The sequence below is a fragment of the Pseudophryne corroboree genome, assembly GCF_028390025.1.
Source record: "Pseudophryne corroboree isolate aPseCor3 chromosome 2 unlocalized genomic scaffold, aPseCor3.hap2 SUPER_2_unloc_3, whole genome shotgun sequence".
In the NCBI taxonomy this organism is placed as follows: Eukaryota; Metazoa; Chordata; class Amphibia; order Anura; family Myobatrachidae; genus Pseudophryne; species Pseudophryne corroboree.
The window spans coordinates 177,169-195,665 of NW_026967490.1; the positions used below are offsets into that span (position 1 = coordinate 177,169).

An 18,497-nucleotide genomic window follows, 5' to 3' on the forward strand; every position below is an offset into this window, starting at 1 on the left:
GTAGAATGCGGTGTGTATAGTAGAATATGGTGTGTGTATAGTAGAATATTGTGTGTGTATAGTAGAATATTGTGTGTGTATAGTAGAATGCGGTGTGTGTATAGTAGAATATGGTGTGTGTATAGTAGAATGCGGTGTGTGTATAGTAGAATATGGTGTGTGTATAGTAGAATGCGGTGTGTATAGTAGAATGCGGTGTATATACTAGAATATGGTGTATATAGTAGAATATGGTGTATATGGTGGAATGCGGTGTGTATAGTAGAATGGTGTGCATAGTAGATGGCGGTGTATATAGTAGAATATGGTGTATATAGTAGATGGCTGTATATATAGTAGAATATGGTGTTATATAGTAGAATGCGGTGTGTAAAGTAGAATGCAGTGTATATAGTAGATGGCTGTATATATAGTAGAATATGGTGTTATATAGTAGAATGCGATGTGTATAGTAGAATGCGTTGTGTATAGTAGAATGCAGTGTATATACTGGAATGCGGTGTGTATAGTAGAATGCGTTGTGTATAGTGGAATGTGGTGTGTATAGTGGAATGTGGTGTGTATTGTGGAATGCGGTGTGTATTGTGGAATGCGGTGTGTATAGTAGAATGCGGTGTGTATAGTGCAATGCAGTGTGTATAGTGTGTCAAAGTCAGAAAAATATCCCTATGCACGTTGCCATATTTGCACCGCACACTGGTCCGCGCTGCGCATGCGTACGCTCTCCCGTGAAGGCGCATACCCGCAAAAGCGTGCACCCGCGGGCGCACGGTATGCGTATTTACGGTAGAGTTTATGTAGTCGTAGCGTGCGACTCATTCGTTACACATTTTCATAATTAATGTAGTTTGTAGACCATGGTCCCTTTGATAGTTTCTGAAAGTTTGGTTAATATAGAAGGTCCCTGTTTGGAGGAATCCCTCTTTGTATTGTACGAAGGGTCTAACAGGAGTCGTACAGCAGTGTTTGGTACCCATCGGAAGAGTATTTAATTGACAATATTCCGGTGTTGGTTTGGAGCGTATTAATCGCTCGTGCGGATAGTTATGGACATAAGAAGTTTATGTCCATTTCTATTATTTACTCATACTCAGGTATGCGGCGGGAAACCCAGTTTCCCACCCACCTGAGCTGTTGGAAATCGTCACAGCCCACCTGTATGAATCAACCTATGACCTTTTGTTGTGATGCAGGGCCGAATTCCTTCGTCCAATGGACAATGGGATTGTAGGGACCATGAGATTGCATTGTGTGTGGGGCATAAATAGGCAGGCCGACCATATCCAACTTCACTCTCTCATCAACGGTTTTCTTGCTGATAATCGGGAGCTGGATATCGAGGCGCATGCGATCATACCCTTTGTGCGTAAGTTTTCTCTCCGTAATCATTGCCTTACTGTGAGCCAATTTCTCTCATCTCTTTCCATTTCTCTCTCTCTCTCCCTTCTCTTTTCTCCCACATCTCCCCTAGACTAGTATTGAATTGTATTAGATAGTATTGTATTTTGGTTAGGAAGTATCTGTTATATTGTAGTGTATCATTTGTACTGTTATTCTCTTTTACAAGTATATTAGATATAATACAGTTAATAGGCTTTGGACCCTAAACCAGTATCTGTGTATTTCCTATAGTGTTAAGTGTTCACTTGAGCGTCGGTGACGCTCAAGCAGCTTTGTAGTTAGGTTACACAAGGTTGCACTTACACCCTGTATTCACATTAAGGTATTCTGTGTATTTCATTAATAAAAGGTTTAGACAAAGGTATAGCGTTGTGAGCGTCTGCGCCGCTGGTGATCTCCTCATGGTCTCGAGCGTCCGCTACGCCATAGCGAATCATTACTCTAGTCATAGCCAATAACGTGCTGTCCTGTGATCCCTGGGCCGTGAGCGAACGTGACGCTTGAGCGTCTCGCCTACGGCTGAGCGATCGTTACGCAACCAGCGTACCCATACGGTACTTCTTAAGTAAACAGCGTACAGTGTTCTTAGACTTCATAAAGGGTTGTTTATACGACAAAAGAATTTAGCATTGTCAAGTGCAATGCGGTGTGTATAGTGCAATGCGGTGTGTACACTAGATGGCGGTGTGTATACTAGATGGCGATGTGTATACTAGATGGCGGTGTGTATATAGTAGAATGTGGTGTGTATAGTAGAATGCGGTGTGTATAGTAGATGGCGGTGTATATAGTAGAATGCGTTGTGTATAGTAGAATGCGTTGTGTATAGAAGAATGCGTTGTGTATAGTAGAATGCGGTGTGTATACTGGAATGCGGTGTATATAGTAGAATGTGGTGTGTATTGTAGAATGCGTTGTGTATAGTAGAATGCGGTGTGTATACTGGAATGCGGGGTGTATAGTAGATGGCGGTGTATAGTAGAATGCGTTGTGTATAGTGGAATGTGGGGTGTATAGTGGAATGCAGTGTGTATAGTAGAATGCGGCGTGTATAGTAGAATGTGGTGTTATATAGTGGAATGCAGTGTGTATAGTGGAATGCGGTGTATATAGTAAGATACGGTGTGTATAGTAGAATAAGCTGTGTATATAGCAGAATACGGTGTCCAGTAGGATAATTCAGTATTTCTCTTACGTCCTAGAGGATGCTGGGGTCCACATTAGTACCATGGGGTATAGACAGGTCCACCAGGAGCCATGGGCACTTTAAGAGTTTGAGAGTGTGGGCTGGCTCCTCCCTCTATGCCCCTACTACCAGACTCAGTTTAGAACAGGCTTTCCCAACCACGGTCCTCAAGGCACACCAACAGTGCAGGTTTTAGTGATATCCAGGCTGCAGCACAGATGGTTAAATCAAAATAACTGAGCTACTAATTAAGTCACCTGTGCGGAAGCCTGGATATCACTAAAACCGGCACTGTTAGTGTGCCTTGAGGACCGTGGTTGGGAATGCCTGGTTTAGAAAATGTGACCGGAGGAGCCGGTCACAGCTAGGGGAGCTCTACAGAGCTTTTCTAGTTAAAATTATTTTTAGAGTTTATTATTTTACAGGAGGTTGCTGGCAACAGCCTCCCTGCAGCGAGGGACTGAGGGGGGAACAGTGTCCGCCCTGCGGGGTCTGAGCCACTGTCTCCGCTGACTGGACACTGAGCTCCAGAGGGGTCGGATCGTTCTCCGCCACAGGGGATCGCTCGCCCCAGCAGCATGCCGCCAACCCCTTACAGTGCTGAAGAGCGGTGAGTGAGTTTTCCTCTATCAAATCTTGGATTTCTCAGATTTCTGACAGTGTTGCTAGTAATGAATCTGCAACCCAGGTATTGCAGAACTCTATGGCAGTATGGCCGGTTTCTGGTACCTTAGGACACTCCGCTATATAACCCCGCAAACGTGCGCTTGTGCAGGTCACACAAGACGACACGGATACCGATTCTGACACCACACACGGTGATGGGGATGTGTTGCGGGGGTCTGCATCTCTTGCAAAGGGGGTGCAATTGATGATAGAGGCTACCAGGGATGTGTTGAATGTTAATGATACCACACCTGAGCAGGTTGAGGAGGATTTTTTCACTGAAAATAAAAAAGCCTCGCTAACCTTCCCTGCGTCAAAGGAGCTGAAGGCTATATTTGAGAAAGCATGGGAAAACCCTGAGAAAAAATACCAGGTCCCTAAAAGGGTCCAGGTGGCGTTTCCTTTCCCTGAGGAGAATAGAAAAAAAGGGGAAAACCCACCGACTGTTGACACATCTGTGTCTAGACCAGGCATTCCCAACCACGGTCCTCAAGGGGCACACCAACAGTGCATGTTTTAGTGATATCCAGGCTTCAGCACAGGTGACATAATTAGTAGCTCAGTTATTTTGATTTAACCATCTGTGCTGCAGCCTGGATATCACTAAAACCTGCACTGTTGGTGTGCCTTGAGGACCGTGGTTGGGAATGCCTGGTCTAGACTCTCTAAGAAGGTGGTTTTACCTGTTCCAGGATCTACCGCCTTAAAGGAGCCGGCTGATAGGAAAATTGATAACACACTTAAATCAATGTACACTGCTTCAGGGGCCATATTACATCCCACTATTGCTAGTGCATGGATTGCAAAGGCAATAGTGAAGTGGTCGTCTACCTTACTGGAGGATTTGGATACGATGGATAGGGATGACGTTGCATTGTATTTACGCAACATTCATGATTCTGCAGGTTTTATGGTAGAATCCATGAAGGATCTGGGTTCCATGGTTGCTGGAATCTCTTCCATGTCTGTTTCAGCTCGTCGGGGACTGTGGCTGCGCCAGTGGTCGGCCGACGCGGAATCCAGAAGAAGTGTGGAGTCCCTACTCTACACAGGTCAGACTCTCTTTGGGGAAGCTCTAGATACGTGGATATCCACCACTACAGCGGGTAAGTCTCCGTTTCTTCCCTCAGCAGCACCTGCTCCGAAGAAATCTTTCCCTCCAGCTGCAACGCAGTCCTTTCAGCCTAACAATCCTAGAAAGGCCAGAACTTCCAATACCTTCTTTAGGGGAGGTCGGGTTAAGTCCAAGAAACTCGCCGCTGCAGGTTCCCAGGAACAAAATTGTACTTCGGGTATGCCTAAGTCCTCTGCATGACGGTGGACTGCACGCCCCGGTGGTGGGGCCAGTGGGGGCGAGACTCAGACACTTCACTCAGGTCTGGGTATTGTCCGGCCTGGATCCCTGGGTGATATTGTGTCTCAGGGATACAGGCTGGAATTTCAAAGTCTCCCTCCTCATCGCTTTTTCAAGTCAGGCTTACCAACTCTGTTGGAGGACAGCACAGTGCTACAGGACGCTGTCCAAAAGCTGGTGGAGGCACAGGTCATTGTGCCAGTGCTACCTCACATGCTGAACAAAGGTTACTATTCCAACCTTTTTCGTGGTACCGAAACCGGAAGGTTCGGTCAGGCCCATTCTGAACCTAAGATCATTGAACCCCTTTCTAAAGGAGTTCAAGTTCAAGATGTAGTCTCTCAGGGCGGTGATATCAGGTCTGGAAGAGGGGGAATTCCTGGTATCCCTGTATATCAAGGATGCGTACCTTCACATTCCGATCTGGCTGCCGCATCAGGCTTATCTCCGTTTCGCATTGCTGGACTGTCATTTCCTATAACAGGCCCTGCCATTCGGCCTCTCCACAGCACTGAGGGTTTTTACCAAGGAGATGGCTGAAATGATGATGCTCCTCTGCAAACAAGGTGTGAACATCATTCCATATCTGGACGATCTGCTGATAAAGGCATCGTCCAAGGAGACGCTACAGCAGTCCATTGTTCTCACAACACTACTGCTACAGAGTCACAGTTGGATTCTGAACCTTCCAAAGTCACATTTGGAACCAGCCCAGAGGTTATCATTTCTGGGAATGATCCTGGATATGGAAGTGTTTCTTCCGCAGGAAAAGACTTTGGTGATACAAGCTATGGCCCGGGATGTCCTGAAGACACCCAGGGTGTCGGTTCATCAATGCATTAGCCTTTTGGGAAAGATGGTGCCCTCTTACGAGGCTCTCCAGTACGGGAGGTTCCACGCTCGGACCTTCCAACTGGATCTCCTGGACAAGTGGTTGGGATCTCACCTCCACATGCACCAGAGAATTCGTCTGTCGCCAAGGGAGTAGACAACTGTGAAGCAGACTTCCTCAGCAGACACAATCTCCATCCAGGTGAGTGGGGACTCCATCCGGAAGTGTTCAAGGAAATAACAGATCTTTGGGGCTTACCCCAAATAGACTTGATGGCCTCTCGTCTCAACAAGAAGCTTCGGCGTTTTTGTCCAGGTCGAGGGACCCACAGGCAGTGGCAGTGGATACCCTGGTGTCTCGGTGGGTGTTCCAGTCAGTGTACATGTTTCCTCCACTCCCACTCATCCCAAGAATCCTAAAGCTCATAAGGAGAACAAGGGTTCAAGCGATCCTCATTGCCCCAGACTGGCCAAGAAGGGCTTGGTACGCGGACCTTCTGAATCTACTGCTAGAAGAGCCGAGGCCTCTTCCTCTTCGGGAGGACCTGCTGCAGCAGGGGTCGTTCGCCTATCAAGACTTACCGTGGCTACGTTTGACGGCATGGAAGTTGAGTGCCTGATACTTGCTCGGAAGGGCATTCCGAAGAAGGTTATTCCTACCCTCATAAAGGCTGGGAAAAGGGTAACGTCTAAACATTACCATCGTATTTGTAAGAAATATGTCTCTTGGTGTGAATCCAAGAAGTTTCCTACGGTGGAGTTTCAACTGGGACGTTTTCTCCTCTTCCTGCAATCAGGAGTGGATATGGGTCTGAGGTTGGTACCTGTGAAGATCCAGATTTCAGCCCTATCCATTTTCTTTCAGAAACAATTGGCGGCCCTCCCTGAGGTTCAGACGTCTTTGAAGGGAGTTCTGCTTATCCAACCTCCCTTTGTACCGCCTACGGCGCCTTGGGACCTTACCATTGTGTTGCAGTTCCTCCAGTCGGATTGGTTTGAGCCTCTACAGGAGGTAGAGGTCAAATTTCTTACATGGAAGGCGGTCACTTTGTTGGCCTTGGCTTCTGATAGACGTGTGTCCGAGCTGGGAGCTTTATCCTGTAAAAGCCCTTACTTGATATTCCATGAAGACAGAGCTGAGCTCCGGACTCGTCAGCGGTTTCTTCCGAATGTTGTGTCGGCATTTCATATCAACCAACCTATTGTGGTGCCAGTGGCTACTGACTCCTCAATTACATAAAAGTCCTTGGATGTCGTAAGGGCCCTGAGGACATATGTGAAGAGAACTTCTCATCACAGAAAGTCGGACTCTCTGTTTGTCCTGTGTGATCCCAAGAAAATTGGGTGTCCTGCTTCTAAGCAGACTATTTCTCGCTGGATCAGGTTCACTATCCAGCATGAGTATTCTATGGCAGGACTGCCGTGTCCAAAATCTGTTAAGGCCCACTCTACTCGTAAGGTGGGGTCTTCCTGGGCGGCTGCCTGGGGTGTCTCAGGAGTGTAACTTTGCCGAGCTGCAACTTGGTCTGGGTCGAACACGTTTGCAAAGTTCTACAAGTTTGATACTTTGGCCTCTGATGATCTGAAGTTCAGTCAATCAGTTCTGCAGGAGCCTCCGCGCTCTCCCTCCCGTTCCGGGAGCTTTGGTACATCCCCATGGTAATAATGTGGACCCCAGCATCCTCTAGGACGTAAGAGAAAATAGGATTCTCGTAGTCCATAGAGGATACTGGGCGCCCGCCCAGCACTTCGTTCTCCTGCACATGTTATTTGGTTCAGAACAACTGCGTTTAGTTATGTACTGCATTGTTACTTGGTAAGTAGTGTTTCAGCTGTTGCTGAGTAGTTCAGGCTCGTTGGCTTGATGTGCCTTGTATGTGTGAGCTGGTGTGAATCTCGCCACTATCTGTGTAATATCCTTCTCTCGAAGTATGTAGTCTCCTTGGGCACAGTTTCTAGACTGAGTCTGGTAGGAGGGGCATAGAGGGAGGAGCCAGCGCACACTCTCAAACTCCTAAAGTACCAGTGGCTCCTGGTGGACCCGTCTATACCCCATGGTCATGAAGTGGACCCCCGCATCCTCTACGGACTACGAGAAAAGGATTTACCGGTAGGTACCAAAATATTATTTTATTGGCCAAAAAGGAAAAAGAGACATTAGCGATATATCCTCGTCCAGTGGTTCCTGATACTGCAGACTGCATCGTATTGTCACTTATTGTATATATACAGGTCATATACAGTGAGTAGAGTAATTACCGGAGGGTCAGGCGGCAGCCACACGTCGGGGTCATTACTGACGTTGAGTTATAGAGATAATTGGTTCAGAGGGCATTTAATCCCAATGTCACCAGATGAAGACGTTTCCCTCTCTAGGGATGTCACATGTAGAGTAGATGTAACAGGGATTGTCTTCCGGTGATTGGATCTGTCTGTAGTAAATGTGGCAGCATTGGGAAGGAAGCATTTAGGATACCCTGTCTGGGGGCAATTCATTGCGAGACGCACAATCCGCCCTGTGACGGAGGCCTGAGTAAGCTATGGTTGATCCCAGGCGGTAAATGCAGGAAGGAGGAGTGCGTACCCCTATTACTATGCAGAATTATTCCCCTGTTACATCATATACTATGTCTTTCCAGAATGCAGGTTACGTCTTTTTGGGGGAGGGGGATATTCTTTATCCAGAGACGACCATGTCGCACATCCCCATAGTTCATCACACATCCTTGGATACACAGCTGTCATGAAGCCATCAGTATGCTGCAGTGCGGTGCCCATTATCTTGTAGCGCGCTTCTTCCTAAGAGTGATGACATCACTGCGCTGCACCCACCCAGCCTAGCCTCAGGGAGATCACCACGATCTCAGGGAGTCTCCCTGACGTCCGTGTGCACAGGTGTGGCATATGCTGCGTGTATACATACTGTTATCTTTTCTCCTTTAGGCTCTTGTCACTCTCCTGAAAGGTGAACGTTTTAGGAATTTGGATTCGGTTATTGTTTATTGTACACGAAGAGAGGAGACGCAACGTTTAGCTGCGCTGCTACGTACCTGCCTGCAGGGGGTGACTGTGCAGAAAAGCCTCACATCAGAAGGGGACGTGAATCCAGTATCTGAAAGAAAGAAACTTCAGGGTGAGTTGTGTGACGAGTGACAAGGGGAAGGGGCAATATCACAGATAGAGGAGACGTGTGAGTGACAGGTGGGAAGAAACACGAAGGGAGTAAGTATTAGACTGGAAATGTAACAGGAATACTGGAGTTTATCATAATATAGAATATTAGAATTAGGCCACATCTAGTGGGGTGAGTGTGATGCACCTTGTAAGGTTAGTATTAGGCAGCAGCTGATAAAGTTTGTATTATGTTTGTATTAGACAGCAACTAGTAAGTTTAGTAATAAGCAGTTATAGTAAGGTTAGTATTAGACAGCTCCTAGTAAGGTTAGTATTAGGCAGCTCCTAGTAAGGTTAGTATTAGGCAGCTCCTAGGAAGGTTAGTATTAGGCAGCTCCTAGGAAGGTTAGTATTAGGCAGCTCCCAGTAAGGTTAGTATTAGGCAGCTCCTAGTAAGGTTAGTATTAGGCAGCTCCTAGTAAGGTTAGTAATAGGCAGCTCCCAGTATTGTTAGTATTAGGCAGCTCCTAGGAAGGTTAGTATTAGGCAGCTCCTAGGAAGGTTAGTATTAGGCAGCTCCTAGGAAGGTTAGTATTAGGCAGCTCCCAGTAAGGTTAGTATTAGGCAGCTCCTAGTAAGGTTAGTATTAGGCAGCTCCCATTAATGGTATTATTAGGCAGCTCCCAGTAATGTTAGTATTAGGTAGCTCCTAGTAATGTTAGTATTAGGCAGCTCCCATTAATGGTAGTATTAGGCAGCTCCTAGTAAGGTTAGTATTAGACAGCTCCTAGTAAGGTTAGTATTAGGCAGCTCCTAGTAAGGTTAGTATTAGGCATTCACCTAGTAAGGTTAGTAATAAGCAGTTATAGTAATGTTAGTATTTGGCAGCACCTAGTAAGGTTAGTATTGGGCAGCACCTAGTAAGGTTTGTATTGGGCAGCACCTAGTAAGGTTAGTATTAGGCAGCACCCAGTAAGGTTAGTATTAGGCAGCACCTAGTAAGGTTAGTAATAAGCAGTTATAGTAAGGTTAGTATTAGGCAGCTTCTAGTAAGGTCAGTATTAGGCAGCACCTAGTAAGGTTAGTAATAAGCAATTATAGTAATGTTAGTATTAGGCAGCTCCCAGTATTGTTTGTATTAGGCAGCTCCTAGTAAGGTTAGTATTAGGCAGCTCCTAGTAAGGTTAGTATTAGGCAGCTCCCATTAATGGTAGTATTAGGCAGCTCCTAGTAAGGTTAGTATTAGTTAGCTCCTAGTAAGGTTAGTATTAGGCAGGTCCTAGTAATGTTAGTATTAGGCAGCTCCCATTAATGGTAGTATTAGGCAGCTCCTAGTAAGGTTAGTATTAGACAGCTCCTAGTAAGGTTAGTATTAGGCAGCACCTACTAAGTTTAGTAATAAGCAGTTATAATAAGGTTAGTATTAGGCAGCTCCTAGTAAGGTTAGTATTAGGCAGCTCCTAGTAAGGTTAGTAATAACCAGTTATAGTAATGTTAGTATTAGGCAGCTTCTAGTAAGGTTAGTATTAGGCAGCTCCTAGTAAGGTTAGTATTAGGCATTCACCTAGTAAGGTTAGTAATAAGCAGTTATAGTAATGTTAGTATTGGGCAGCACCTAGTAAGGTTAGTATTGGGCAGCACCTAGTAAGGTTAGTATTAGGCAGCACCTAGTAAGGTTAGTATTAGGCAGTACCTAGTAAGGTTAGTAATAAGCAGTTATAGTAAGGTTAGTATTAGGCAGCTCCTAGTAAGGTCAGTATTAGGCAGCACCTATTAAGGTTAATAATAACAAGTTATAGTAATGTTAGTATTAGGCAGCACCTAGTAAGGTTAGTAATAAGCAATTATAGTAATGTTAGTATTAGGCAGCTCCCAGTATTGTTAGTATTAGGCAGCTCCTAGTAAGGTTAGTATTAGGCAGCTCCCAATAATGTTAGTATTAGGCAGTTCCTAGTAAGGTTATTATTAGGCAGCTCCTAGTAAGGTTAGTATTATGCAGCTCCCGTAATGTTAGTATTAGGCAGCACCTAGTAAGGTTAGTATTAGGCAGCTCCCAATAATGTTAGTATTAGGCAGTTCCTAGTAAGGTTATTATTAGGCAGCTCCTAGTAAGGTTAGTATTATGCAGCTCCCGTAATGTTAGTATTAGGCATCACCTAGTAAGGTTAGTATTAGGCAGCTCCTAGTAAGGTTAGTATTAGGCAGCTCCTAGTAAGGTTAGTAATAACCAGTTATAGTAAGGTTAGTATTAGGCAGCTCCTAGTAAGGTTAGTATTATGCAGCTCCTAGTAATGTTAGTAATAAGCAGTTATAGTAATGTTAGTATTATGCAGCTCCTAGTAATGTTAGTAATAAGCAGTTATAGTAAGGTTAGTATTAGGCAGCTCCTAGTAAGGTTAGTAATAAGCAGTTATAGTGAGGTTAGTATTAAGCAGCACCTAGTAAGGTTACTAATAAGCGGTTATAGTGAGGTTTGTACCTTCCCATTGGCTATCACCTAATACTGAAGAGAGAGAAATCCTATTACACCATAACACTGAAGAAATGTGATCTCTGCAGCCAAGAAAAAAATCCGCCGACCTCTGAAGTGGATGGTGGACTCGTACCATGCTGGATTATCGGCTGCAGAGCGCCGTCGGGTGCAGAACAACTTCATGAGTGGCCAGCTGCGTATAGTGGTAGCCACTGTGGCGTTTGGCATGGGACTAGACAAGTCGGATGTGAGAGGGATCATTCACTATAATATGCCCAAGAACTTTGAGAGTTACGTCCAGGAGATTGGGAGAGCTGGACGCGATGGCAAGGACGCCCACTGCCACCTGTTCCTCGCCCCTGATGTAAGTACCGTACACCTGCTTCCGTCAGGATTACTCTGCTCCGTTGTTTGTAGCTGGTGAAATGCGTCTTCTATTATTCAGTCTGAAATAAGTGGATCAGACTTCTAATAGATAATCTACATACAAACGCTGACTTCTCCTCTGGCTTATCTGTCATAAAACCTGTATTTCTCCTTCATCCACTAGGGGCCACTGGAGCGTAGTTACAATGGGGAAATAGTAGGCAGTAACTGGGAGCTAGCTCCTCCCCTACTATCTCCCCTTAGTTTAGTGCCCGAGAGAGCTGGTTCACTTGGGTTTATCTGGAGAATCTTCTTTTTTCTTTATTTTTCTTTCTTACACACACAGACTGACAGCTTTGCCACTGCCAGTCTGCACCGCGGGAGCTGCCGGCGGGGTCCCATCGCAGCTGTGTGCGGCTCGGGATGGGCCCCGGCTGAGGGAAACACTAAGCTCTCCTGAGCTGGCCGGACACCGCTGCGTGCGGCGCGTGTCAGGGTCACTCCATCCAGCAGAAGATTCCGGCAGCATGGCAGCGGTAAGTCTCAAAAGTGACCGGACACCGCTGCGTGCGGCGCGTGTCAGGGTCACTCCGTCGGCAGAAGATTCCGACAGCACAGTATACGTGGCCGGACACCGCTGCGTGCGGCGCGTGTCGGGGCCACTACATCGGGACAGCGGTGAGTACAATTTCTCCCCCTCCACTGTTGTATAATTTTACATTTACAGTGTGCCCTCTGTTTATTTACTCAATTTACCTGTGCAGTGTGCTCTGAGTGATAGACATTTGTGGGGGCACTCACCCAGAGAGATCCCGGCTCCCCTTTAATAAAAGCCTTTGCTTAAAATTGAAAATGGGCGCCATTGAGGTGGGGGCGGAGCTTTAGCCCGCACTGTGCAGAGGGCTCAACGCTTCCCGGCCGTGGCATACATTGCCGACGGGGGATCCAGGACGCTCACCGCTTCAGCTACACTGAAGCGGTTAGTTTTAAATTTGGCGCCAAAACGGGGGGGGGGGGGGGGGGGGGGCGGAGCTAACTGCCGCTCTGTACAGCGGGCTCAGCGCTCCCGCTCTCCGGCCGCTGCAGCATGTCGTTCACCGCTTCAATCACGGCCGCTGAAAGCTCCTTCCCCTACACTGACATAATATCATGCCTGGCTGTACTGTGCATGATACATAAGGAGGGGAAGGACCTTAATCCCGCTCTCCTCAGCGGGCTCCCCGCTCCCCGGCCGCGGCTCACAGCGCTCCATAGCCCGGAGGGATCTTTCCCTGCAGGGGAGACCTTTGCTGGGCATTTCATAGAGGAAGCCTGCTCTGTAACAGGAGCTGTGTCTCAGATCAACAAGGTTCAGGGCTAGATGCATAGACACTAGTATAGCATATTAAGCAGGACCCAGGTTTTCTCTGCCCTATTGGCTAGGAGTGTATATTTATATCACCCGGGCATATGTATTTCTCTACCCTATTGGGTTCAATAGGGGTATGTATATGAGATATATATATATATTTATAGATGGATATATGTGTGTGTGTGTATATATATATATATATAACAGTCCACTGTAGGCGGCACACTGGTCACAAAAGATACAAAACAGCAGGTTGCAGCAACAACGTTTCGAAGTTTATTCTTCGTCCTCAGGTGAAGAATAAACATCGAAACGTTGTTGCTGCAACCTACTGTTTTGTATCTTTTGTGACCAGTGTGCCGCCTACAGTGGACTGTTGTAGTGACCCATGGCTCTGCGGGTCTAGGAGGGCACCAGGATTGAGTCATTTGTACTTGGGAGTGCTGCCAAAAGTCGTTTGTATGTATATATATATATATATATATATATATATATATATATATATATATATATATTTCTCTGACGTCCTAGTGGATGCTGGGAACTCCGTAAGGACCATGGGGAATAGCGGCTCCGCAGGAGACTGGGCACAAAAGTAAAGCTTTAGGACTACCTGGTGTGCACTGGCTCCTCCCCCTATGACCCTCCTCCAAGCCTCCGTTAGATTTTTGTGCCCGACCGAGAAGGGTGCACACTAGGGGCTCTCCTGAGCTTCTTAGTGAAAAGTTATGGACACGACAGTGGTCAGGTGATGCGGATTCCAAACGGCATATGGAAGTATTGCCTTATAAAAGGTCCTGTCCTCTATCAGAGCATTCCCTGTGTGTGTGCTGTGTGTCGGTACGTTTGTGTCGACATGTATGAGGAGGAAAATGATGTGGAGGCGGAGTAATTGCCTGTAATAGTGATGTCTCCCCCTAGGGAGTCGACACCTGAGTGGCTGAGCTTATGGAAAGAATTACTTGACAGTGTCAGTTCTTTACAAAAGACAGTTGATGACATGAGACAGCCGGCTACTCAGCTTGTGCCTGTCCAGACGTCTCATAGGCCGTCAGGGGCTCTAAAGCGCCCGTTACCTCAGATGGCAGATACAGACGTCGACACGGATACTGACTCCAGTGTCGACGGTGAAGAGACAAACGTGACTTCCAGTAGGGCCACACGTTACATGATTGAGGCAATGAAAAATGTTTTACACATTTCTGATAATACGAGTACCACCAAAAAGGGGTATTATGTTCGGTGAGGAAAAACTACCTGTAGTTTTCCTGAATCTGAGAAATTAAATGAGGTGTGTGATGATGCGTGGTTTTCCCCCGATAACAACTGATAATTTCTAAAATGTTATTGGCATTATATCCTTTCCCGCCAGAGGTTAGGGTGCGTTGGGAAACACCCCCTAGGGTGGATAGAGCGCTCACACGCTTGTCAAAACAGGTGGCTCTACCCTCTCCTGAGATATCAGGCGCAGTCCTTTCGTTCCCATAAGGGCAAGCGGACAAAAGGTTCCTCTTTTCTGCCCCGTGGCAGAGGGAGAGGAAAAAGGCTGCAGCAAACAGCTAGTTCCCAGGAACAGAAGCCCTCTCCCGCTTCTGCCAAGCCCTCAGCATGACGCTGGGGCTTTACAAGCGGACTCAGGCAGGGTGGGGGCACGTCTCAAGAATTTCAGCGCGCAGTGGGCTCACTCGCAAGTAGACCCCTGGATCCTTCAGGTGATATCTCAGGGGTACAAATTGGAATTTTAGACGTCTCCCCCTCGCCGTTTCCTAAAGTCTGCTTTACCGACGTCTCCCTCCGACAGGGAGGCGGTATTGGAAGCCATTCACAAGCTGTATTCCCAGCAGGTGATAATCAAGGTACCCCTCCTGCAACAGGGAAAGGGGTATTATTCCACACTGTTTGTGGTACCGAAGCCGGACGGCTCGGTGAGACCGATTTTAAATCTAAAATCTTTGAACACTTACATACAGAGGTTCAAATTCAAGATGGAGTCACTCAGAGCGGTGATTGCGAACCTGGAAGAAGGGGACTATATGGTGTCTCTGGACATCAAGGATGCTTACCTTCATGTCCCAATTTACCCTTCTCACCAAGGGTACCTCAGGTTTGTGGTACAGAACTGTCACTATCAGTTTCAGACGATGCTGTTTGGATTGTCCACGGCACCCCGAGTCTTTACCAAGGTAATGGCCGAAATGATGATACTCCTTCAAAGGAAGGGAGTTTTGGTTATCCCTTACTTGGACGATCTCCTGATAAGGGCAAGATCCAGGGAACAGTTGGAGGTCGGAGTGCGGCAGCATGGTTGGATTCTCAATATTCCAAAATCGCAGCTGATTCCGACGACCCGTCTTCTGTTCCTAGGGATGATCCTGGACACAGTCCAGAAAAAGGTGTTTCTCCCGGAGGAGAAAGCCAGGGAGTTATCCGAGCTAGTCAGGAACCTCCTAAAACCGAGCCAAGTCTCAGTGCATCAATGCACAAGGGTTCTGGGAAAAATGGTGGCTTCCTACGAAGCAATCCCATTCGGCAGATTCCACGCAAGAACTTTACAGTGGGACCTGCTGGACAAATGGTCCGGGTCGCATCTTCAGATGCATCAGCGGATAACCCTGTCACCAAGGACAAGGGTGTCTCTCCTGTGGTGGTTGCAGAGTGCTCATCTTTTAGAGGGCCACAGATTCGGCATTCAGGACTGGGTCCTGGTGACCACGGATGCCAGCCTGCGAGGCTGGGGAGCAGTCACACAGGGAAGGAATTCCAGGGCTTATGGTCAAGCCTGGAGACATCACTTCACATAAATATCCTGGAGCTAAGGGCCATTTACAATGCTCTAAGCTTAGCAAGACCTCTGCTTCAAGGTCAGCCGCTGTTGATCCAGTCGGACAACATCACGGCAGTCGCCCACGTAAACAGACAGGGCGGCACAAGAAGCAGGAGGGCAATGGCAGAAGCTGCAAGGATTCTTCGCTGGGCGGAAAATCATGTGATAGCACTGTCAGCAGTGTTTATTCCGGGAGTGGACAACTGGGAAGCAGACTTCCTCAGCAGGCACGACCTCCACCCGGGAGAGTGGGGACTTCATCCAGAAGTCTTCCACATGATTGTGAACCGTTGGGAAAAACCAAAGGTGGACATGATGGCGTCCCGCCTCAACAAAAAACTAGACAGGTATTGCGCCAGGTCAAGGGACCCTCAGGCAATAGCTCTGGGCGCTCTGGTAACACCGTGGGTGTACCAGTCAGTGTATGTGTTCCCTCCTCTGCCTCTCATACCCAAGGTACTGAGGATTATAAGACGGAGAGGAGTAAGCACTATATTCGTGACTCCGGATTGGCCAAGAAGAACTTGGTACCCGGAACTTCAAGAGATGCTCACGGAGGATCCGTGGCCTCTACCTCTAAGAAGGGACCTGCTCCAGCAAGGACCCTGTCTGTTCCAAGACTTACCGCGGCTGCGTTTGACGGCATGGCGGTTGAACGCCGGATCCTGAAGGAAAAAGGCATTCCGGAGGAAGTCATCCCTACCCTGATCAAAGCCAGGAAGGATGTAACCGCAAAACATTATCACCGCATTTGGCGAAAATATGTTGCGTGGTGCGAGGCCAGTAAGGCCCCGACGGAGGAATTTCAACTGGGTCGATTCCTACATTTCCTGCAAACAGGAGTGTCTATGGGCCTGAAATTGGGGTCCATTAAGGTTCAAATTTCGGCCCTGTCAATTTTCTTCCAGAAAGAACTGGCTTCAGTCCCTGAAGTTCAGACGTTTGTCAAAGGGGTACTGCATATACAGCCTCCTTTTGTGCCTCCAGTGGCACCTTGGGATCTCAGTGTAGTGTTGGGGTTCCTAAAGTCACATTGGTTTGAACCACTTAAATCTGTGGAGTTATAATATCTCACATGGAAAGTGGTTATGCTATTGGCCCTGGCCTCGGCCAGGCGCGTCAGAGTTGGCGGCTTTATCCTGTAAAAGCCCTTATCTGATTTTCCATTCGGACAGGGCGGAATTGAGGACTCGTCCTCAGTTTCTCCCTAAGGTGGTTTCAGCGTTTCACCTGAAACGACCTATTGTGGTGCCTGCGGCTACTAGAGACTTGGAGGACTCCAAGTTGCTAGACGTTGTCAGGGCCCTGAAATATATGTTTCCAGGATGGCTGGAGTCAGAAAATCTGACTCGCTGTTTATCCTGTATGCACCCAACAAGCTGGGTGCTCCTGCTTCTAAGCAGACGATTGCTCGTTGGATTTGTAGTACAATTCAGCTTGCACATTCTGTGGCAGGCCTGCCACAGCCAAAATCTGTAAATGCCCATTCCACAAGGAAGGTGGGCTCATCTTGGGCGGCTGCCCGAGGGGTCTCGGCTTTACAACTTTGCCGAGCATCTACTTGGTCAGGAGCAAATACGTTTGCAAAATTCTACAAATTTGATACCCTGACTGAGGAGGACCTGGAGTTCTCTCATTCGGTGCTGCAGAGTCATCCGCACTCTCCCGCCCGTTTGGGAGCTTTGGTATAATCCCCATGGTCCTTACGGAGTTCCCAGCATCCACTAGGACGTCAGAGAAAATAAGATTTACTCACCGGTAAATCTATTTCTCGTAGTCCGTAGTGGATGCTGGGCGCCCATCCCAAGTGCGGATTGTCTGCAATACTTGTACATAGTTATTGTTAACTAAATCGGGTTATTGTTGTTGTGAGCCATCTATCCAGAGGCTCCTCTGTTATCATGCTGTTAACTGGGTTCAGATCACAAGTTATACGGTGTGATTGGTGTGGCTGGTATGAGTCTTACCCGGGATTCATAAATCCTTCCTTATTGTGTACGCTCGTCCGGGCACAGTATCCTAACTGAGGCTTGGAGGAGGGTCATAGGGGGAGGAGCCAGTGCACACCAGGTAGTCCTAAAGCTTTACTTTTGTGCCCAGTCTCCTGCGGAGCCGCTATTCCCCATGGTCCTTACGGAGTTCCCAGCATCCACTACGGACTACGAGAAATAGATTTACCGGTGAGTAAAATCTTATTATATTCCAGTCCCAGGATGTGAATGAGCTGCGTAGACACGTGTATGCGGATTCTGCGTCTGTCATTACATTATTGTGCTGTGTGATAGATCTACATATTGTTATTATATTCCAGTCCCAGGATGTGAATGAGCTGCGTAGACTCGTGTATGCGGATTCTGCGTCTGTCATTACATTATTGTGCTGTGTGATAGATCTACATATTGTTATTATATTCCAGTCCCAGGATGTGAATGAGCTGCGTAGACACGTGTATGCGGATTCTGCGTCTGTCATTACATTATTGTGCTGTGTGATAGATCTACATATTGTTATTATATTCCAGTCCCAGGATGTGAATGAGCTGCGTAGACTCGTGTATGCGGATTCTGCGTCTGTCATTACATTATTGTACTGTGTGATCTACATATTGTTATTATATTCCAGTCCCAGGATGTGAATGAGCTGCGTAGACACGTGTATGCGGATTCTGCGTCTGTCATTACATTATTGTGCTGTGTGATAGATCTACATATTGTTATTATATTCCAGTCCCAGGATGTGAATGAGCTGCGTAGACACGTGTATGCGGATTCTGCGTCTGTCATTACATTATTGTGCTGTGTGATAGATCTACATATTGTTATTATATTCCAGTCCCAGGATGTGAATGAGCTGCGTAGACTCGTGTATGCGGATTCTGCGTCTGTCATTACATTATTGTGCTGTGTGATAGATCTACATATTGTTATTATA

The 18,497-nt window shown here is 47.1% G+C and overlaps 1 protein-coding gene across 1 annotated transcript in view; it reads left to right on the forward strand.

The window, feature by feature from the left end:
* The window catches only part of RECQL4 (RecQ like helicase 4), a gene marked incomplete at its 5' end in the record, with an annotated part of 264,498 nt that overhangs the window by 174,640 nt on the left and 71,361 nt on the right, over nucleotides 1-18,497 (forward strand). The window contains 2 exons of the mRNA XM_063948748.1: nucleotides 8,382-8,571; nucleotides 11,112-11,389. Coding sequence (XP_063804818.1) covers nucleotides 8,382-8,571; nucleotides 11,112-11,389 — 468 coding nt within the window. The remainder of the gene's footprint in view (nucleotides 1-8,381; nucleotides 8,572-11,111; nucleotides 11,390-18,497) is intronic.